Here is a 23,833-nt window from a genome sequence, read left to right on the forward strand (position 1 = left end):
TTGGCATAATCACAGAGATCTTAATAAAGTTCTGAAGGATTTAAATTGTTCTGTTTCCACGTCCCATTACGGCTTAATCATAAAGATCTAAATCGTTTTCAAAAAGCTTAAAGACTCTATGCCATATTTCGGCATAATCACAGAGTTCTTAATGAAGTTCTGAAGGATTTAAATTGTTCCCTGTTTTCATGTGCTTATTTCGGCTTCATGACAAAGATGCAGACAGAGTAGTTTGAATCCTTTTAAAGAACTTGAGTTAGATATTTGTGATAAAGCCGGAAAAAAACCCATGGAAACAGAGAAGTATAAATCTTTGGAACTTGATACAGATATCTGCGGTGATTAAAGGCTCCGGACACCTTTGGTAATTGTCAAAGACCAGTTATTATTTTGAGTAAATACCAATAGTGTCCAGTGCCTTTAAAAGAAATACAACAAACAGATACAGAAAAGTCCAAAGACTCTCAAGTTACTCATCCTTGGTATAAAAAGGGAATGGGGGGGGAAATTTCAGACTTCAATTATAAAACAACATCAAACAAAGTGTTACGGTTGGATTTTGTATTTTTTTTTTTTAATACACATGTACATTAATTTGTTTTTAACAATCTATTAACATACCAATTTAATCTAAATACAATCTATATAAGCTTGGGAAAAATGCCCCACTTAAATGTCGGGCTGAGGATAAATAAAAAAATAATAACAATATATCTAAACAACGGTCATAATTTAAAATACGGCTTGGCAAACATCCTCTGTGTAACATGAAGAAATGCAACTGAAAAAAAAAACCCTTAAACCAAATATGTTTATTTTTTTAACTACAATTTCTTGACCCTTTCTTTAGACTCTGCACTAAGTAGAAAACAAAACAACTTGTTTTTTTGTTTCTCAAAAGAAATAAACCTTGTTTCAGCAAGGATTGTCCAGTCCAAAAAATACTCCACCCAAGTCAAACTTGCATTACAGAAATGAAACACCAACAGTTAATTCTGAGCAGCAGAAGAAATGATGGCGCTGAAAGAAAGCTGTCCACTTAAGTTATAATTATGTTTTCATTTATACAGGGCCCAATTTCACAGAGCTGCTTAAGCAAACAGTATAGGCTAAAAGATTTCCTGCTAAGCAAACAAAAGAAGGCATGATACCAGTCACAAATTGTACATGTGACATGGTATTTCGGCTGGTAACCATATTCTGGTAAGCATATTGTACTTTTTGTGCTTAATCAGCTCTATGAAATTGGGCTCAGATTGGACCACTAATTCGGCACATGATTGGACAGCTATCACTTGTAGTAAATGAATTATTCATGATCATTCTTACGATGAAGCTTGACACTGGAGTACAAATCACAAGAATATACCTCTTTGAGGTAATGGGTACATTGAAGTATGTTAAATAATCAAATGTGCAAGCCAACTGTGGATGGACTGCCTAGAGCCCTGTTCACACTGTATATCCTATCCCTGTGGAATACAGCCCTGGGGAGGCCCAGAACTGTTTTTCACCCCAGGTGTACCCCGGCATACTTTCACACTGTGTCCCAATTACACAGGGTTGCATGATTCAAGAATACCCAGGCCTGCGCTTACCCCTACTCCGGAGCAAGGGTGGCTATCCCCTGGGTATGGCCATTTGCCAGGGCAGACAGAGGGTGAAGCAATCATAGTGTGAAATATTGATTGTATAAATTTTGATTGTACAGTGCTTTAAAGCAATGCCGGCACTGCTTCTTTCGAATTGGCAGAGTGAAATCCCTAAAAATTCCCATTACAAATGAACAACTTTGGTCACAATTTTCTATCAGCAAGCAATGTATAAGCTATATTACACAATTAAACTCCCAGAAATATTTTCTTAAAAAGTAAGAACTGCTGGATGATCAGTTGGTGTGTTGATGGCAACATCTACAAGACAGGTTCGGAAACTTCTGTAAAATTCTCAATGCATCACAACATAGACTCGAAAAAGTGTACCCCCAATGCATAAATGATTTAAAAATACCTTATTGCGGTACACTCGACCACAAAACAATCAAACTGATTTAGAAACTGCTTATTTACCTTCAGGTAGAACAGACAATCCCACAAGACATTCACTGACCAATCTGGCTGGGTATTTGATAAATGTCTACATGGTGCAAGTGGTATTTCTGCATACTGCATAGTTGTGCGGTAAACAAAAAAGATGGTACTCTTTTCACTGTGTGATGTCATTTTACAACAAAACTTAAGTAAGTTTTAGGCGAGTCTCCAAATTACATCTTGCTTACAGTGATTATTTGCAGACGATAGCCTGAACTCTGATACCAGATGTATTTTTGCTATTTGGTGAGGTTTGTGGTAGCACCATGTGTAAATCTCGTTTGAGTAGTGTTGTTTCTGAAAAGAACCGGTGGTTGACAACTCTAAGTTTCAATCAGTATGCTCTGAACGTCTTCTTTTGTCAAAGAAAAATCGCTGAAGACGATCAGAGCAAACTCAGAACCAACAATACTGAAAAAAGATTTACACATGGTGCTACCGCAAACCTTACCTGATTAGTCTCCCACCATGCAAAGTTTCAAATCCTACATTATTGATATATCAATGTTTTTGATATTTTACTGTCATCAGTTAACTTCGGCTTGTACTTCAAAGCAAAATTTTACATTCACGACTAAAAAACTTCAGCCTGCGTTAACATTTTCTGTTTGCTGTTGTCTCTCTTATAGGTAACAGCTTTCCCCTGTGCCACATACCTACAGTTGAACAACCAAACACGGTGCAAGAACAAATTGCCTGCATTATAAAATCATACGAATGTTCCTTATACAAAACGTCCAAAATATGAAAAAGTGCATTTCAATTGACATTTTTGTAACAACAAAAAAATCTAACAATAATAAGGGGGTGAAATAGAAAAATTGATATTCTACATTGTGTATATCTCTTGAATTAGTAAACATCAAAATGCAAAAGAAAACATCTTTCTAGAATAAGTTAATCTTAAAGTAACAGATATGAAATCAGGCAAAAATCAAAAGGCAGAGAAAATTAGAAAAGTATGAAAAAGTTGAAGACCATTTTGTTACAACAATGACTAAACAACAGTGGATGTAATACTCATTTTGCGGAGCTACTTTATATTAAAAAAACAAAATAACTGATAACCAGAACATTGGACTAAGTGAAACTGGTAAGCAAGACAAAATACCATGTGAATAGCGTTGCTGGTTGACTGTTCAATCCTGCTTAGCAACTATGGATCTTGCTTACAACCAGCTCTAGAACCAATGTAGAAGCCAAACAGTTCAGGTCAGAATTTCTTGAGCCCAATTTCTGTGTGAGAGTGCTGACCCAATGAAAACAATTTGTATAAGCTTGTATTGACATTTCAGCTTATTTAATAAACCCTTTTGCTTATTGTTCGGAGGGCAAAGAAAAAAAAATCGGAAATCAGAATAAATTAGAAGAAATATCAAGCTTAATAAGGTCAACTTGTTGCAACTGGTCATCACATCCGCTGTTGCCATTTTCCTAGGGTCAAATTTCATACGTATAATAACCTCTCAGAAGTCAACATTTCAAATGTCATAAAAAAACAATACTACAATGAACAATTATGAAATGCACATTTACACAGACTCAGTGGAAATGGATTTATGTTTAGATATATGCACTTGAGCAACACACACTTATTACCGAAGATTTTACAAAGAAAAAGAAAAAATACATTTGATGCAATGGCCATATGAAAAAGCAATTTGGAATCTGGCTTCTTGATTCCAATGAAGGAGCAAAATTGCTCCATGTTCAGACGTCCAACCTTCAAATGACATTGCCTTGCCACGTGGCACAAACAAAACTTGTTTTGTGTATCCTACACCCTTCAAATCAACATGTTTTTTCTTTTTGTTAAACAGATGGCAACTTTTTGCTGTTAAAGGTACTGGACCTTTGGTAATTGTCAAATCCCAGTATTCTCACTTTGTGTATTTCAACATATGCACAAAATAAAAAACTTTGGGACCCAACTGGTCATCAAAGTTGCAAGAGAATAATGAAGAAGAAAAAAAACACCCTGTACATATTTGTTTGCTTTCAGATGCCTAATAAAAGGCTTCAGCCCTGAAGTCTTTAATTATTTGAGTGAGAAATTACTTCTTTCTCAAAAACTACGTTACTTCAGAGGGAGCAGTTTCTTCATAATCAAAAGTTCTTGATACTCTTTACCAAGTAAGTTTTTATGCTAACATTTGTTTGAGTATTACCAATGGTGTCCAGTGCCTTTAAGGAGAGGAAATATCAAGTCATGAAGAGTGTGTTACTTTGCAGACAATTGAAGGTTAGACAATGAAATACAGAAGTGACATCACTGGGCAAGACAAAAAACAATGTTGATTATAACTTGCATATTTAAAATTACAATAACAGAATGTCTTGCATTATAGCCTTACACATTTTCCCCTTCATTACATCAAAAGACGACACATCAAAAGGGACAGTGAAATTAAAAAATATGGTTAAAGCATTAGTCTACTTTCAATTTCAAAGCAAATTTGCTAAAAATTTCAGTTCATTCAAAAACTTTGTTTTCTTTGACTTCATGAGTTTTCTTCCCTGACGCAGTCTTGCACTTGGCCAAGCAGAATGTTTTCATTGCAAAATTTCTTTTGAAAAACCTCAAACCAAACCCTGGAGACTATATTTCATCTAAAAGTAGTGCAGCTTGTTAAAAGAACAAGGAGGTAAGTCTGCATTTTTAGATCACAAATGTTGTTGTGTTTTTTTGTTTTTGCATTTTTACAATTGTGACAATTGTTTACAAAAACTGTGTGATACCTGTGGTTTCTTTTGAAATGTTGGTTAATTGCCACTAGTTATTAGTCACAGATATGCTCTTCGTGAAAATGTCTGTTTTCATGAATAACATGCTTCTTTCAGGATGTGTGGCTTAAAATGCAATTACATGTATTTAGAAACGGACCCCTTCCTTTTACAATACTTGTGAATGATGATAATCATGTCTAGAATCATGAGGCATATTTCACAGAGGTGCTTACAAAAAAACACACAAACAAATTCAATTTCTTTCTTTGTAAAGCATGAAACTTCTGCCACAAATAGTGTACATTGACACCGGGCATTCTGGCTGGGCAACGCGTCTTCCAGGCCTGATACTGCAAAGAGGCAACATTGGCAATTGACTCCATGCCCCCTGGTCATTGCCTTGGTGACCTTGAAATGCTCCAATAGAATTTTACGATTTCCTCAAAGGGTGCCCTTTACCAATGAGAAAATGCCTTGGTGCCCTTGTCCTTTCAAAAACAAAGCATACAGGCCTGGTCTTCTTTCTGCTCACCAGATTCGAGTCCTCAAACGAGGTTTGAGTAGCCCGGAGCATCACACCCTGAGTATCGCTGGAATGTTCACCCTTTTAAATGAGTTGTTACGACCGAGTACCGGTATGCACATAGATCACACACATAGAGGGCGCTCTTCACCTCCGCTCCCGCCCATAAACCTTATCGCAAATACTTGGTACGCGCACATTAGGCGTTAAGTGAGGTGCAGCTAGCGATCAAGTTTGCTCGCTAGCTAGACCAGGACACACCTCATGCGCAATGGGTATTTGCAAAAAGGTATGCTGATTGGTTGTCGAACAAGGCCCCGAGACTTATCATACATCCATAACAGAATTAGATTATGATACAGATATTCACACATTTATATTACATATTAAAGTCTGCGTAAAGAGCGCCCTCTTGTGATTTCTGTCAAGTTGCCGATATCTTACATGTACTTGGGGAGAAACTCACAAGCAGGACTGACAAATTAAACTTGTCATTATCATGTATATATCGCAACCAAAAATGGAACCAAATAAAGGAAGTAAACGACTATACGGTACACCGATTGAGCTATACGTACAAAAACATCTTCTTGAGTTTCGTAATATTAAACTGCAATCATGTAAAAATTCCAGAATACCTTGCCAAAAAATCTCCCTTTGTATTCATTTTAAACTACGCTAAGGGCGAGGTCGGTGACGCCCCTACCGCGTGACGTAGGTATATGATCGGGAAGGGGATTTACCACTGCTGGAAAGTGGTGGGTTGTCGGTGGGGGGAACGTCGAGGAAATCCCAGATGAGAATGGTGTCGTCGTGGGAACTGCTGACTATTTGGAACTCATCAAATTGTAGTCTGAATACACGGCCAGTGTGCTCCTACAGAAAATTATAACAAAAACATATGGTAAATAAACAAGAAAAACACAACCAAGTAGGTACAGCACATTCATCACAGGCATGCAACTGCCAGTTGAAAAAAAAAAGAGGAACATTTTTGAAGGCACAACGCAAGAGCGGAGCGAGGCAGCCGAAACGCCACGGGATATGAGACCCACAATGGTACCCTAAAATTGTTGAGGTTTATTATGCTCCAAGGTGCATTGTAAGCATGTACAAGGCTTATTTTACATTATTGTAGTCGACATTGTTGTTCCCTGCATATACTTTTTACATTTTTTTAATTATTAGTTTAAAAATTTAAAAAATGCGGAAGAGTTACATGCCTGTAATCAATAGGACGCAGGTTCAAATCCTGCTCTTGTCAATTGTTTCTTTGCTCAGCTCCAAAATAATTTAAATTTACCCAGTGGCTTGCTACTTTACATAAAAAGAAAGAGAACAAAAACAAAATCGATTGTTTAATCTTACCACTAATGTCCGCAGACAGAGAGTTCCGGAAGTGGCTCGTGGGTCCAGTGCGGCTTGGAGATCCCATACTTTGATTTTACTGTCAACAAGAAAACATCAAACGAAATGAGCACATCAATTCTTTTACAATACCAAAAGTCTGCTGCCCTCTTGTGTCAAAACACAAAGGGTATCAAATCTAATAAGGGTGTCCATAAAACGCCCAGACACCCCTCTGTCTAATACAATAATCCAAACAAGGCTCTCTCTGCCAGTATCAGATTCAGTTTCACCATGCGCCATTTGTTGTTGTCAATCTAGAACTTGTCAAGGGTTAGCAGACTAACTACCCCATGTATCTTTAGCCTTGAACACTGAGGAGTTGTGAGTCACTCTGACCAGGGGAACCTCGTGTTAGGGGTCCCTAGGAACCGCAAGGGGAGGTTTTGTTACTACAGCAGCCAGGAAATCCAACAAAGACACATGATTCTAAATGAACACCCCCCCCCCAAACACCCACTCTCGCTAGTAACTGTCATATTGCTGTCATTTCCTCTCCCGATGACGTGACTTCAAACCAATGATGACAGTTGGCCCCGAATGTCAAATGTGTGAACTTGATTTGGTGCCAAGAGAGTGAGTCTGACATTGTTCTGAGAGGTACATTACAGTGGTGCAACCATTATCAAACACTACCATCTGTGTGAGGCCAAGTGAAGATAACAAAGCACTAGGGTAGTTTATGTGTTGAGCAAGTGCCGAGTCATAATAGACCTTTCATTTGCAACATCACAGCCCCAATTTTTTCAAAACAATGGAAAGCCACAAATGGAAATCAAAAACAGATAGCCTACTGTTTGTAATAATGTTACAAAAACATTCAAATGTAGTGTTGAATTTGTTGGAAACAAAGCAAACAATTGTGGAAGGTGTTTTCATTTGAAAGTTTGATAAATATTGAATCGGTTTCTGATATTTAAAAACATCAGTTAATAGAGTGTTTTTACAAACATTTGCCCGCCCATACACGTACATGCCTACCAGAGCGCAACAATGGAAAGGTCTTTATACACTCAGTGTATCGTACACACTCAAAGGTGCCATTTCTAGCAGTTTCATTCCACAATTCCACAAACCCAACTCATCAAATGGCTCCCTCTGCAATAAGCCACTTCATGAATATGAAGTTTTGAACACCAATTACATGCAACCCATTTCAAAGAAGCCAGGCCTTTGGCCTTTTATAACATGCCATGGGCTCTGTTTGCCATGGTCTTGGCCATAGTCCCCCTTCAAAGATTTTCTAGTGGAAGTGCCCCTTTGCAAAATAAAAGTGGCCTCCTCAAAAATGAAATTCCAGGCCTGAACAAAGTGCTGTTTTTGTTTCTGACAAAGATATCTTTTTGTCAAATTCTTTCAAATGGGATGGCAGTATTAAATTTGGTTCTACCTATATACAACGATGTGTATTAGCAGTATAGGCATATAACTTGGGTGGGATTCGAACCCATGATCTTTGCAATTCTAGAGCAGTGTCATACCAACTGGACCACTGTGATTGCCTGGTAGCTAGAGGCAGTTCGACTCCTTTATGTTAGCAGCGGGTACTACAACACATGACAGTAGTTTGTTTCTTAGCCAACTGATAAACTACAATGTTTGTTGACTCACCTCAACTAAGACAGACAATCTCATTGAAAAATCCCTCATACTAAGTACTTCCTGTTATGGGCACTCATTGTTTCTTTACTGTGCCACAGATCCTAACTTGATTATAGCAATGTTGAATCGGTGATGGGGCGAGGGGAAGGGGGGAGGGGTTGAGGTTTGTAGAGATTTCACTCACCCGTCATAAGCTCCGCTGACAATGCGCTTGTTGTCAAAGCGAATGCATCGCACTAGTTCTTCATGACCTTCTAAGACTCTTAAACATGCACCGCATTCAATGTCCCATAACCTGTTGAAATGAAGACAACACAATTATAACATCAATGTAACATGATAATATTATTAATCGGCATTTATACAGCGCTTTATACACCTGAAGGGCTTCTCACAGCGCTTTAACATACAGAATTTCCTGCAAGATGTGGAACTACGTTTGAATTATGAGATCTACTCCTTTTAATATAGCACCATGTGATGGTTTACAAGGTGCTTTAATAACAAAAAAGAGCCTTCATTGAAGGCAAGATACTATAGCCCCGTTTTCTTCATAACAAAAGTTGACACACAAAAATTGCAATCTCCATAAAATGTATCAGAATTTATGCTTTCTCCCCAATCATGCCTGCAGAAAGTCCAGGCTCTGTTAAGTCAACTCACTACCACCTGTACATATTGCAGATAGGTTGAAAATATAGCCTGGAGTATTTTTGTGGCGCACTAGGAAAAAAGATAAGGTTTTCAAAAGTGATTCACTCCAATTGTGAGATGAGGTCACTATAATCATACTAGGATCCCTGCCAAAATTTGTGTCATGTTGAGAAAGAATCGAAAAGCATGACACAGTAAGTCTCTGACGACAGACGAGATTGTTTATTTTGTTTATGCAACTCACTTCTATGGAAACCATCTGAGGATTTCAGCAAAAGAAGTCGAGGTGGGTCTGTGAAATATTGTTCAAAATGTGCTCACTAAATACCAAGAGTGACAATACATAGCATTTTGGCTGCTATCTCTGTTCTTGGCAGTTTTGTTATACAGCAGAAGGCAAAGGTGTATGTTTGGTAATCAAATTAATTTGCCTTTCAGTGATATAAAGCATTTTGAGGAACATTTCACTTGGAAGTAATGTGGTTAATAAAGTTATCAGTTTTTATGCCACAAAATTTGAAACTGAGAAGCGTTTCAGTCAGTAATATTTCTCATATTGAGGGTTCAATATCCGATCATGACACAAATGCCAAAAGACACTTGACCGTAATTGCTTCGTCAACAAATTGTGACGGTAGTGCATTCTGCTCTACGAGCCAGAAGATGATGCCCATGCCTACATTATGTGAAGGGGTAACCCTGGTTCAGCCGCAGGAGTACGCGGCAACAGGCCCCTGGTAAGAGTTGATTAAAGTCGCAAGCCAACATCAGTTAATGTGTAGCCCTTAAATTGAAGCAGTCGTCTGTGGCCTTGTGATGCTATAAAATCTCTCATAAAAATACCAAATAAATAATCAAATAAAAAAACAAACAAAGATATATTGACTTGACTAACCTGATTGTGTTATCTGATGAACCACTGACCACCAATCTATCTCTGTATTGTAGGCAAGCAATACCTCGTCTGTGGCCGTTCAATGTCCGAACAAATTCACACGTTGATGTGTTCCATACCTACATGTATCAATGTCCAAACAAAAGTTTAGTTTGGTACAAAAACGAAAGTGACTGATAATGAGAAGTCCCCTCGATCCACTAAGCGAAAGTAGTAGTAGACTTCCTAACCTTCCGCCCAGGTAGCAGTTAATACGCAGGACAGTTCTTTTCTTCACCTAGTAATTATATTCTACACAAATGCACTCACATATTATGTACTCAATATTTGTATAAAAAGCCCAATATAAATAGCACAAAATTAACCACAAAACATTTACTTTGATGTTGTTTGATTAAAAACAGACACACTGAGTTTGACCACATTGACCAGACCCTCCTATCACAATTCCCAAAGAGAATTTACACAATACAGAATTGAAAGACATTTATCAGTCTCAAAGTCAACATTTGAAGAAAAACAGAAGAGCAACTGGACTTAAATCACTGGCCTCGGTCCAGCGGTCTTGTGTAAATTTTCAAGCCCTGACTAGGCATTCTGTTTAGTAATCATAACATACCTTAATGGTTCTATCTCCTGACGCAGATACAATATACTTATCATCAAAGTCCACTACGTTAACCGCTGCCCGGTGACCGACAAGAACTCTCCTTAAGTTGATTTCTGTGGCTGACCGCATGTCCCATACAGCAATTGACCGGTCCTGAAGAGGGAAAAAAAAACGCACCACAAATTTTCAAAATATATCCTTCGGGAAAAGGACAGTTGTGGATTATCTTTTTTAACCAGCTTGATATGGGACCTTAGACAGGAAGCCTCTAGCAATTGTTCTAAATTTCGGATAAAGACACCAACAGTTGTCACACACCCCGCGAGTGGAACACAGACAAAATATAAACCAAGTTGGAGCCTGACTTACCTTTGAACATGTGACCATGAGGCCATTACTGAACCTAAGATGTAAGACTGCTTCACAGTGATGGATCAATGTGTTCAACATCTGCCCATTGTTTACATCCCATACTCTGTAAACAAACAAAACAACAACAAGATGTTACAATACTTAGGGCACTCAAATGGCTACGATGGGACAATCAAAATTAAAGGAAGGCTCGATCTCACAAAGCACAAAGATTCATCTTAAGATCAGTTGCGCATATTACTTTAAACTATAATAATAACAGGTTCTTATATCGCACATTTGACAATAACCTTACAATAAAATTTCTGTAATCTTTCTCAGCTCCCTTGGGAGTATACAGCAGGCCTGTATGCTTCGTTTATGAAAGGACAAGGGCACCAAGGCATTTTCTCCTTGGTAAAGGGCACCCTATGAGGAAATTGTAAATTTGTACTGTAGCATTTCAAGGGCACCAAGGCAATGAGCAGGGGCAACGGAGGCAATCGCCTTCGTTGCTTCCGTGAAGTATCAGGCCTGATACAGCCAGGGGCTGCCATGGTGCTGTGAAGGCTTTATAAACACAATATTAACCTCTATCCTTGCAGATACCCATTTATACCCCTCGGTGAAGAGAAGCAATTATAGTAAAGCATCTTGTGCAGGGTCATGAATGTCATGACTGTGTTTCCAGCCCATACCCCGGTGACTTTACCACCAGATCTTGAATAAGATGTAAGGCCAAGACACCATGGTGATTTCTATTGTAAAAGCACACCTGGCTTAGCATTTCAAATTGATACACAGATTAAGATTGATCACGTCATGCAGACATAAAAGGTCTGAATTCAGATTCAAGTCAGGAATGTATCATCCGTGTTTGCAAGACCTGGGGTCGATTTCACAAAGAGTTAAGACTAGTCTTATCTTAAGTTAGGACAAGCTACTCGTCCTAACTTAGGACTAGCCATACGTTTTGAATATCTCCTAGGACTAGTCCTAAGTTAGGACTAGTCCTAACTCTTTGTGAAATCGACCCCTGGGCCAAATTTCATAAAGCCTGTACGCACAAATATTTGCTTAGCATAAAATTTCTTCTTTGATACAAACAAGATTACCGACCAAATTTTAATTTGTTGCTTATTGCTTGTTGTTGGCATTCAGCTGTTGTTTCCTTATCCTGAAAATCAAGTGGAAATGTGGTTGGTAATCCTCATTTTATTAAAGGAAGAAATTTCATGCTAAGCAAATTTTTGTGCTTACAGGCTTTATGAAATAGGGCCTTGATATTTACCTGACTGTTGAGTCACTGGAACCAGTGATAATGACTTTATCGTCGTATTGTAGACATAGCACGGAGCCTGTATGACCGGTGAGAACCTGTACACATTGCAATGTTTGGCGATCCCAAATCTATCAAAATCAAACAAGCAAATAAAATGATGGTCAATTTAATATCAATTACATTTTGACACTCCGATTATTAAATACGTCAATTTTTGTAAAATGTGTTATCGATACGATGTGCTTCATGTGCTTGTGTGAAAATTATGAAACTAATAATTGTAAAAGAATAACATACTGTATGAGACACACAAGTGAAGTGCAATTTTTGTCTGTAAGCATTTGACCACAGCAATCCTAGGCCCAATATCATAGAGCTGCTTAAGCACAAAATAATGCTTTAAAAATCCCTGCTTAGCAGTAATGAGCAGGACCCAATGCAGTAAAGAGGGGCACACAAGCTGAAGCTTCAAGCCTCAACACTAAAGTTAACCTAAGTAAGTAAATAATAGGGATATCAATATAAACCACAAGGGAAACTGACTGGGTAAATTTTGAAATGGTTTTTGGGGTTGAAGAAAGAATTGACTAGAGTGGGACTCAAACCAACGTCCTCCGGATTAACGTGCCGGTGCCTGGCGGTGTCCAATATAGGGCTAGATAGCTCAGTTGGTAGAGCGCCGGCACGTTAATCCGACGGTCGTTGGTTCAAATCCCACTCTAGTCAATTCTTTGTTCAACCCCATAAATAATAGGGAATAAGTTTCCGTAATCAGGGCGCTTTTCAAATTTGTTCATCAGAACATGGAAAGACAGCTTTATTTCCTGAGAACTCTCTGCAGAATCAGGTAGAGTTGGCGGCTCTGCATACATACTTTTTATTCCCTTCACTTTCACTTTGTCACCTTTTTTTAAAATCCACCCTTTACATGTAGTTGTCTACATTAATTATTTCTCAATCAAAAATCAATCACTTGACATTTTTATGAAAAGGGGGAAAAAGGGAAAGAAAAAGGTTAATGGCCTCACATATTTACTCTAGCAGAGTCCTTCTCAAAGGCTAAAGGCTCAACTAAACATTTTTTATGGTAACATTTTGTCGCTGTTATTTTCTTTCCCTCCAGCATACCTTGATTGTGTTATCACGTAGACCACTGACGATCTTCTGGTCGTCGTACTGCAGGCAATAGACACCTTTTGAGTTCTCGCTGTGACACTGGATTTTGGAAAGCTCGTGCTGCCCACATCTCCAGTTGTTTTCTATATTCTGTCAGGACACATGGCAATGATAAAAGAAAAGGGTTAGGAAATGTGTTTTTGATTGAGCATCATGACACAAATGCTCGGAATCGAGGGAGTTTTCTATTTGGAACTAATCAATTAGTTTTAATTGGGTGTGGTTATCAGCAATATCCTGAAGAAATCTGCAGCTCAATTTTATAAAAGAAGAAGTAAAAAAAGCTTCAAATTAACATGCATCCTCAAATTTTATTTCAGTTTTATCTCAAATTGATTGTAAGAAGTGACAAAACCTGCATCGAACATTGTCAAGCTTGGAATTGCATGGAGACCCTGGCTTTTGTTGCCCCCTGGACATGGCCTTGGTGCCCCTTCTGAAGTTTCCCATAGACGTTTCGATGGAAGTGCCCCTTGCAATATGAAAAATGTTAACTCCAATCAGCTTTAAAATTTGGAGCAAATTTTTTGGTTACATAACCACATTACTTCGAAGTGAAATGTTTCTTTTGTTTTATATTATCAAAAGCTACTGTAGGCGTCTAACTAACAGTTTTTATTGCCCTTAATTTTAAGAGTTATTACCAAACGTATAGACGAGGTGACCTAGATTTACATTAAAACCGCCCTCTGTTGAAAAAACCCCACTATATACGTCATACTTCGCCGGCAAAAAGACTTGTAGTCATGGTAAGATTGTGTGTACTTTCTAGCTGGCTGACAAAACACAAAGGTTTTGCCCGGCGATATGCGCACGAGTCATGTTATGTTTTTTAAGTGACGTCAGAGGTCACATACTCTATTACTCCTCTTTAAAGACCTTGTTTAGGGTTAACTTTTATTTAGGTGCACAACAATTTCTGAAGTTCTAGGTTCTATCTATTTAATATCTTACCTCTATGTCTTGAATAATTCCTGGATAAAGCTTTCTAAAATAAATATCAGATTGTGGCGTCTCTCCTGGTTTAGGCTTGAACAAATATTGCCCCCTGATTGGAAAAGAAAAAAAAAGAAGAAGAAAATCAAAATGAATAATTGATGGGCAAACTTATCTAAATGATTTTAAAGCACCTGTCGTTGGATCTTGGAAAGTCGACAAATTTTGAGTCCGAGTAAAAATGTCAGATGCTTGTAAGCCAGATTCAGCGAATCCCTGTGGATCCGCTGACACAAGCGCATAATTAAACATAAATGCCAGTTATTTTGGTACATCAATTTGCAAACATGACTTCGGAAGAGCTGACTAATTTGCAAAATTAACTCAGGAAGAGATGAAAGCAAAGTGCCACTGTGGCCAAACTTATAAATATCTTTTGATGAGATAAAAATAGTTTACATAAGTGACCAAATTCAGGGATTTTATAACTTATTTTTTGAACTGTGACTGAATGTTTTTATTTTAATGTTGAAGAAGCTGTCTTTCTGATAGCTTTATATCAAGTTTCTTTTACATGTTCATTCATAAACAAGTTTAAACCCTGGTGTATAGAAAAGAAGTTTGAATCTTTAATCCAGTCACACGCTTTGGGGTTTTAAAGAGGGGCTCCAAGATCAAATTCAGTTTTGTGTTCCACTCATTTTCCAATAGATTGAATCGTTATGAAAGTAGAAACAAAAGTGACAAGTCTCTCACCTCATGTTAAAATGGTTAAAAATACCAATCGATACTCTTCAAGCTAATAAGCTGAACTATTCAAATTTACTTGTGAAAAAGCTAAAGGACTAGTGAAATGACGAGCTAACTGGTCCTGCTGGCCAGTCACTAGCAAAGTTAAGGGCAATCCCTGAGAAGCAGAAGTTTTTGTGCTCAGCAAGTTGTTCAGGCCATATGAAAGTGTGCCTTGGTAATCAAGGTAATGAGGTGTCGCCACTCTCGACCCTCAGATCTTAATGATCCACGACGTCCAGGACTGATGTGTCTTCTCGAGTCGTTGGATAAAAGAGACTTAAACACTTAGATTATAGCATTACTCACCAGCCCCGTCTGTCTGCCAACCCTCGCCATAGTTCATCGGTTCGGACTTTGTGCTCGATCAGCTTCTTCCAAAGCATACCGTCTGAGATGACTCTCTTCCACTCCTTGCATACGAGCTCGGCAGCGCACAGCGACTTTGCGTCCAAGTAGGAGAGAATTTTATCGCCGATGTGGTCGAGCCCCTTTTCTGTTGGCGGGACATGAACAAGTATTGGATAAATTACATGTGTACATGAAGTAATTATTTATGTATGAGCGGTAATAGTGCATGGACCTTATGCATTGACGTCACCATGTCGCTATCTTAAGGCCATGTCAATTTGCTTAAGGCCACTTGGAGGCAACCACTTGCACGGTTTGCCTTAGAAACACTACAGCACCACGTGACAATCTTCTAGCTGTTTCACAATGCACTATTCCCAAGAAATAATGAGAAAACTGAAATGCGAAGAAAATTTTCTTATCAGTGATTGCCTGAGGCTGGTTGCCAGTAAATTGCCTCGTGTGACATGGCCTTTAGAGTGAAACACTGATGAGGCAATGGAAAAGCGCATGCTAAGTTTGGCCAGTGCACAGAATAGGCCAATGAGATACATTTTATAACCTCTAGCTAATCAAATGCCGGCATGTGCAACAAGGCCGTTTTCAGTTTCCAAAGAGGATGGGAAAACTTTCCAAGTCGATGAAACACCTTTAAAAAGTGAATGGCATTAAGGCCAAGAGAAGGGCAACCGAATCCACGTTCTCTGTGGCCTTCGTATAATTCCAGGCCTGACTTAGCTAACACTGAAAAGGAAAGCAATATTATTAAACTTTATCGGCCAGCAGCAAAAGGTGATTCATCCCATTGTAACCTAAACCACATTGGATGCCAGCGAAACTTTCACTAGGTTTTGTAGTTGATGAATTTGGTTTGACATTGTTGAATCTACATGAATCCATTCTTTGAAGGGGGGGGGGGGTCAGGCAAGTGAGACTTATTGGGACTCATTTCTAATGCTGTTTAGAGGATCCCTGCTTAACAATAAGACCACAGGACTAAATGATTGATTTGGGACAGACCCTTGCCCAGACATCTTTGGAGAGGAGGAAGGTTCTGAATGCAAGGACCATGATTCATAGGGGGGGGGGGTTCAGAGTTACTGCCATATAACACAAACAATAACTAACCTTTGTCTTTAACGTCCCATCCGAATGACAAAGCAATAACGGTTACAAGGGTCTTGCTTTAGGATACAAAGTGTCAAGACCGGGACTCGAACCCTCACCAAAATCACCAGGGCTCAATTGTAAGGTTTTGCTTACCATAAGCAAAGAATCGACGCTTACAAGAGTAGGGTATTCCATGCATGTACATCAAAGGTATTTCATGGGTTAGCAGGGAATTTTGGCTGTTTGCAAACTCTATGTTACTAAGCATTCTTTGCTTACACAGCTAGCGCAGAAATTCAGCACTTGCCCTGTAAGGAGAGAATGGTGATCATGAGTGCAGCATTCGGCAGTAAGCAGAGCAATGAAATTGGGCCCAGTCAGTATGCCCTTCACTGCTCAGCCACCACATACTGACCATTTACTCAGTTCACAATACTCACTCGGTAAGGCTGAGATGAAATCTCTCTGTAGCATGGGCTTGAGAAATGAGTTGAGTTGCCCGTGCTGGTAGTGACACATGTGAGCGATGAGGTGCTCCACAAACTCCAGTTGCTCGTTTTCCTTCCACAGGTCAAAAAATTGGAGACAGGTTGTCTTCTCCCCCTCATAGTTGGGTGATGGCTCTTTGTTCTTGGAGACGGATCGCAACGATATCGTCTGGAAGGAAGAGAACCATGGGGAAGAATTGATAAGTAAAGATGGAAAATAAATAAATTCATTATGTATTTCTGGTAATGCAACCAAGGCTGTAAAAAGACCAGAGGCCAATTTCAAAGTCCTGCTTACGGCACTGTAACGTCATTCATTCTCATACAGTGAGTAAGCACCGGAAGGTTATGCATGCCTTTTTGTGTGCTTACAGTTACGTTAGCAGCAATTTGAAATGGAAACATGCTTAGTTAGCACAAAATCGGCAGTTAAAACAGCTCTATGAAATTGGGCGCTAGTCATCACACAGCCATTCTCTGGTTAAATTCCTATTCTTTTTTTTAAAACCTGTATCCATATACACTATGAATTATGCAAAGCTCATATTTTAATAGCTAACATTTAATTTGGTTTATCTGCTTTCTACCATTTAATATGCTTGTGGGCAGTACATGTTGGTACAAATGATCACAGTGGTTTATAAATTTGTTTCCAGTGCCCACAGCAGCCCACCATGCCCAAAGCCCATCCGACAGTTTGCCTGTTTTTATTGCGCCATTTTAATGGCGCATGGCGGAATAAAAGATAAAATGATAACACTAACATACACGAAACATAATACTGGCAGCATGTAGGCTACATAATATGTAGAGTGGTATAGTGTACTTATACATATGTAATGTACACCTATGACCCCCCCCCCACATTAACACCCAGATTGTATTTCCTCCACACAGTAGGCCCTACATGTACACAAGTCATACATTGCAAGTCCATGAATCATGCATGTCATGATAATACAAATTGCCAACAAAACAAAACAAACATCTTATTGTGCATACTGTGTATTGTACACATATATTGGCACACATATTGAAATTCGTAAAATTAGTGTATGGTCTATAAACATTTCTGAGAGAAAATAACTTGTTTACACATTGTACCACTTTCACAAATACTTGGACGAACTGTGACAACTGTGGTTGAATTTCTAAATTCTTAATACCAAGTACCTCTTGTAGGATGTTTTAAAAAGGGACACTGCATCACATAATTATTTTAACTATAGGACCATAAAAGGATAAATTAATTGCTGAGGACTTTCCTTTGTCCCTCTAGCTTGACATGTACTGAGTGCATGAAACAAATGTGAGGACACAAAAAGTAAAAGGTTTCAATGTGAGAAGAGAACTGTTCCCTTTGTTTTGTTTGTGCTCCTTTGTTGTTCTGCTGTCCACACTCTGCTGATTGTAGCGAGGTTTAGTTGCACGATTAGCGAGCAAATACATGAAAGGGAACGTCAAAATATTGTGTTGTTCCCGGGTGACGTCGCCACTTTGGGCTCCTTGCATGCTCATGAATTTACGTCTGCGCGCGCACCTGACGTGAAAAATGGTAACTTCACGTTACATGCAAAAACATGTCTAGATTGTATCAACACAATTTTCTGATGTCTCGTTCATGTTTACGCGGAGTGTGCAGCTGAACTTCCCTTGTCTTATGTCGCAAACAAAGACAATGAGTTGTTGTGAGACCGGTCAATTGGTTTTGAACGCACATTCATACCCATAGCCATACATAAATGTACGAATGCATAAAGTTGGCAATCGAGCGGTTGCTCAACTAATTTTGACTCTGGACATGTAAAATAAATTGCTGGTCCAGTTAAAATTTGAGAAACAGTAGAAGCCCTACCGTCTTGAGGATATTCGCCCCAAATTTAAGCCTTACAGTGTCAGCCTAAAGTTTGGTAGCCTAAATGTTTTGTACACTAAAATCGGGAGACAAAGATTGCGTTTGGATACATAGCCAATTATTTTTCATTTTTGTGTTCCATATTTTCTACATTGGGTTGTTGTATGTATTGATTAACTTCCGCCTGTTTACAATGTATACAAACCAGTATATAATACAAATTATTCGTCCCTGGAGGCACGTGAAGGAAGTGACATTGATAAAACGAAAGGTCGTTATTTACATCCATTATATATTAGAACTTATTCCATCAATAAGAATGATAGAGTGCAGCTTTCAACAACACTCAGCTTCCTGATAAGTTTTCACGACAAACCCTTTTAGATTTTATTTGCTAAAAATTCACAAAATTCCAACAGAATTAGGCTTGATGTTGTTTTACATCCATTCTACATACAGCCAACCCTCGTTAGAGTACATTGCGAGGTCCCAAATCTCATTTCTGCTTTGTTTTCTTTGTTTTGCTGCCTTTTTAACGACGTTCCTGGTGTTAATTGTGAAGAAGTACATGTAATGGTCAGGACAAGCAATCTTGTTATAGCGAGAGTCGACTGTACTGTAATGTGCACGGTGTATATCATTGTACTGTTTTTTTAGACCACATTGCTCTACATGTAGAAAATTATGTGGTAACCTTCAATGTCATGACTGTGTTTTGACAAAGAATTTTACTTTCAGGGTCAAACAGCACCCACCCACATCCCACCTGGACAATGTACAATGTAGACATTGTAGCACACTCAGCAGTACGAATTATGTGCTATGTAAAACCATGCTACTACATGTGAAGTGCTGGCGGTGTACATTCACTATGTGTCCGTTCACATACAGTTCCTAACAATAACCATGGAGCGATGCAATGACACAGTCAGTCTGCAGAGATTTTTCACAACACTGCCAATTTTGAAGTTACTCATATTGAACATGTTGGGCTATTACTTCATGTAAGGATTTTTCTTTGTCCCTTTAAAACTTGACACTCTCATTTACACATTGCAGAGAGCACATGAAACAAATGAGAGAGGACACAAACAAACACAAAGGATTCCAACCTGAGGACAGCATTGTTTCCTTCATGTTCCTTTGTTCTGATGTGCTCTCTCATCTGATAACCATGGAGGTACATGTAGATGAAATAAATACTAAAAATTTGTGTATATTTGTACTGTACAGACAAAGGGGCACGGAAATTGCCCAAGTGGAATTTGGAATTTATTAGGGCATCACAGCAAAAGCAAAGGGTGCTGTGGGTAAATTTGAGAAGTGCGATGAATAAAATGTACGTACACTGTATACATGTGGGCCTCTACACAATAAGATAGTACATTATCCAGCTAGCAGACATTGCCATAATATGGAACACATTAATATTGTAAAAATAAAACCATATTTCCACCAAGTTACTACACAGTCCCGACAAGAATTTAATAACGGCCTAATATTTCCAAAACTAATTGTATTACAGTGTATGCATGATTAAATTTCAAATTGCCCTTAGCAGTAGGTCAATGGAGAATGAGTTCGGTGCGTTAACCACGTAAAAACAAACTTGATATGTACTGCTTTCAATGTTGTAGGCCTACTATGCATAGTGTTTCTGCATATCAAGTACTGTAATCGCGACTGGGCTTAATCGATACAAAATAAGGAATCCAGACACACACACGCATTGATTTGAGAATTTTAATTACATGTTGGACGTATATAGAGTAAGTAAAGAGACAATTCTGAATCAGTTCTAATTCTAAAACTCATTATCCACCCTCAATACTTCAAATGTGCTTTGTACTTCTGCAATTCCTTACAAAAACCATACATGGACTACATGGTGCTTTATTATAGAGTGAGCATAGAACAAGAAGTAAATGAACATACATAAACAAAGTAACATTGTACAGCTCAAAGTCCCATCCAAGACCAAAACACTAATGGCAAAGTATCTTGCTCAAGAACACAAGTGCCATGACCAGGACTGGAACCCACACTCTGCTGATTAAAAACATCACCAGGGTGTTCTTAACCACTCGGCCACACTAACAAATTAATCATGTGAACTTGTCATTTTTCCTAGACCAAAAAGCCCATTACGGTTGATAGCATTTCTGCTGGGACAAGTTTATGACTCATAGAAAGCAATGATGAGTAAATAACCTACTTTGTGTGAACGTAAAATGTAATTTCTCTATGGAGAAATGTGTTTTCTCTTTGGTACAACTGCATGTAGGATACTAACTGGCATTACTGGGTGTACCTTAACCTGTGCCTTGAAACAGTAGGTTCCTTCCTAATTATGAACGTAAAATGTAATTTCTCTATGGAGAAATGTGTTTTCTCTTTGGTACAACTGCATGTAGGATACTAACTGGCATTACTGGGTGTACCTTAACCTGTGCCTTGAAACAGTAGGTTCCTTCCTAATTATGAACGATCACACTGCATCCTCCCACAAACATAATGTACTCTCTTTTTGTATACCATCTGTAAGCCACAAAATTAAGTGCATTTTATGTATGTAGGTGGAGCCGTTTGCTCATTACTGGATGCCTAAACTTGTGTGAGCTGGAACATCTACACCATACAAGTATTGGAGAACAATGGATGTTTGGGGCAATGGCAGGAAAACCCCACCTAGGCTATCATTAGTCATCTGCTTGTAAACATACACTTCACCGTATAGTACAATATTTATTGTAATAATGTACATTATTTACACCATAAGTGTATACAGTACCTCCTTACAGTACATATTGTGTGTACATGTTGTCCACAGGCAAAGAAGTTTGTAATAATGTGTACTTTCTTACATTTATTATGTGCACCAATTTAATCATGTATTTTCAAACTTGTTATAATGACCCATTTTTCATCAAATTTTAATGTCAAATTGTAATGTAATTTTTAAAACAAAGTGAAGTGAAGTTTGTGACTAGTAGAAGGTTTGAAGTTGTTTATCGCTTCCATTGAAACAAACATGGGATAGATTGGGGGCTGAGGGGGTGGATAAACAAGATTTTGTTTACGAGAATCTGTTTTTGACAACCCTCGGTATGAAATGCTAAAAACCTCATTAAACAAGTGAGAAGTGTTTCTGTCTGTGTCGGGTGTAAGCACTGATAATTAGTTTCTCGTAAGGTGGGAAGCTGGGCTGGGCTGGTTAGGGGTGATGAATCGAGTACTGCATACTATGAAAGGGGGATTGGAAAGATGTTTGGGATTTTTTTAATGAATACATAATGTCAATTGCCAGTTTCTTAAGCTGGTCCCTCGTGAGGGATTTACCACTGATGAGTGTGGGACCATATTTCAGGGTTTGCCCGTAATTATTTTTAGTAACTGGGCAGCAGGACCACATTCAACTCAGAGACGCATTTAGAGTGAACAAAGGGCATTTCAATTGTTATTATCAGGCCACAGTCTTTCTGATTTCTGACTTGGCAATTGGATAGGATTTAGGGTTAATCCTTCACTTTGACAATTGGATAGGATTTAGGGTTAATCCTTCACTTTAGCAATTGGATAGGATTTGGGACTGTACGGAGTCGGACAAGGACTAACTGAGTAATATTTGATTGATTGATTATTTGTTATAAGTTATGGTTATTTAGGTACTTATATTGTCCACAAAATAACAGTTGGATTGGGTGGATGGTACATTGAAGGTGTATGTCATTGTCTATTGATTTTTTAATTCTAGTCTGAAAAGCATTTTGATACAATTTAACTTTTTATTTAATTACTGAAAGCACACTCATGATTGACTGACAATTAGTTACTTGAACATTTTTAAAATTAAGCGCACAACACAGTAAAAACAAACAGAACACCTGAAAGTTAAAAGTAGAACCATTTGCCAAGTAAAACAAACAATATTTAACTTAATTCAAAGGCACTGGGCATTGATGACATTGATAATCTGAACTCTATGGTCCGACCATGGACATGTTCAAGTCCTAAAAAGGATGAGGTTCGTTCCGCTATCGTCACTCTCAACAAATGATAGCAGAACGAATCTCAAAGTTCTAGCTGGTACTGTATATATTGTAGAGGAGAAGAGCAGGAGGCGCAACCACCATGCCAACCGTGAAAGTATCTTCTGCTGGTCGGACAATGATTGTTACTTTAAAAATGTTTAAATTTGTTGCATCGTTAACAAAGCCTTACTCGTTAAAGTAATTCTTTTTGAAACAATTTAGTACATATGAAAGTTTCAGTTTGAAATTTAATTTTAATGTTGTCTAAACTTTTGTTTTTGACAGAAAATCAGAGAAATACATTGAATAATTTGTCACAGCAATGTTTGAATATCTAGTGGCAGTGCTAGGTTACATCATTCATAATTGATAATATTTGGTTGGCAACATCAAACTTCAAAAGCCAAATTAAACTGAAATCAAGTTTTGGCAATATTCTGAAGAAAGGATGTTTTATCAAAATTGACTGACTAGTTTGTAACTACGTAGTACACCAAATCGGAAATCCTCAATACTCACCGTTCCTTCTGGTAAATCTGATATTGAATCCTCACTCATAGTACTGGTCTCCATGTTGCAGTTTATTTGTTCTCAATTTAAAGTCCCGTTTGGTGCAACAAAATGTGTAAAAACTCGGTTGAATGTCGGCGGCTCACACAGATAAAACAAATGGGCAACGAAAAATCTCATAGAAGGAACGACCAACACACACACAGTACACACAGAGTGCATTAACCATTGAGTTAGTGTTGTGGGTATTCGCTGGTCCCGTTATATTTTTGTCACACAAATTCCCGATGAAAGGGAACCATTGAGGCTTCCCTGAATGTTGATGACGTCACTGAACTACCGGAAATTTGAGATAAAAATGAACAACATCAACATTTCTGATAAAACTCATTATCTTAAAATTTATCCCATGAAATTTAAAATTATTTAACAAGTTCTACTTTATT

The 23,833-nt window shown here is 38.2% G+C and overlaps 1 protein-coding gene across 1 annotated transcript; it reads right to left on the reverse strand.

Annotated features, from left to right (window-relative positions):
* Positions 1 to 557: 557 nt before the first annotated feature.
* LOC139940468 (F-box/WD repeat-containing protein 11-like) lies at positions 558 to 23,598 on the reverse strand. The gene is made up of 12 exons (XM_071936736.1): positions 23,397 to 23,598; positions 16,944 to 17,160; positions 15,352 to 15,538; positions 14,272 to 14,365; positions 13,270 to 13,407; positions 12,151 to 12,269; positions 10,878 to 10,983; positions 10,518 to 10,661; positions 9,899 to 10,017; positions 8,534 to 8,644; positions 6,709 to 6,787; positions 558 to 6,216 (listed from the first exon to the last, which is right to left on the reverse strand). Exons 1-12 carry the CDS (start codon positions 23,448 to 23,450, stop codon positions 6,043 to 6,045), a joined length of 1,542 nt encoding a protein of 513 aa, XP_071792837.1. The 5' UTR covers positions 23,451 to 23,598; the 3' UTR covers positions 558 to 6,042.
* Positions 23,599 to 23,833: the final 235 nt, after the last annotated feature.

The sequence above is a fragment of the Asterias amurensis genome, chromosome 8, assembly GCF_032118995.1.
Source record: "Asterias amurensis chromosome 8, ASM3211899v1".
Lineage (NCBI taxonomy): Eukaryota > Metazoa > Echinodermata > Asteroidea > Forcipulatida > Asteriidae > Asterias > Asterias amurensis.

Excerpts from the sequence above, each read along its gene's own strand:
- LOC139940468 (XM_071936736.1), bottom strand. The coding sequence starts at position 23,450 with ATGGAGACCAGTACTATGAGTGAGGATTCAATATCAGATTTACCAGAA. Across the intron at positions 12,270-13,269 it reads TACGTGATAACACAATCAAG|ATTTGGGATCGCCAAACATT; the intron begins GTATGCTGGAGG and ends TGATTTTGATAG. Across the intron at positions 10,018-10,517 it reads CAGGAGATAGAACCATTAAG|GTATGGAACACATCAACGTG; the intron begins GTATGTTATGAT and ends TGATACATGTAG.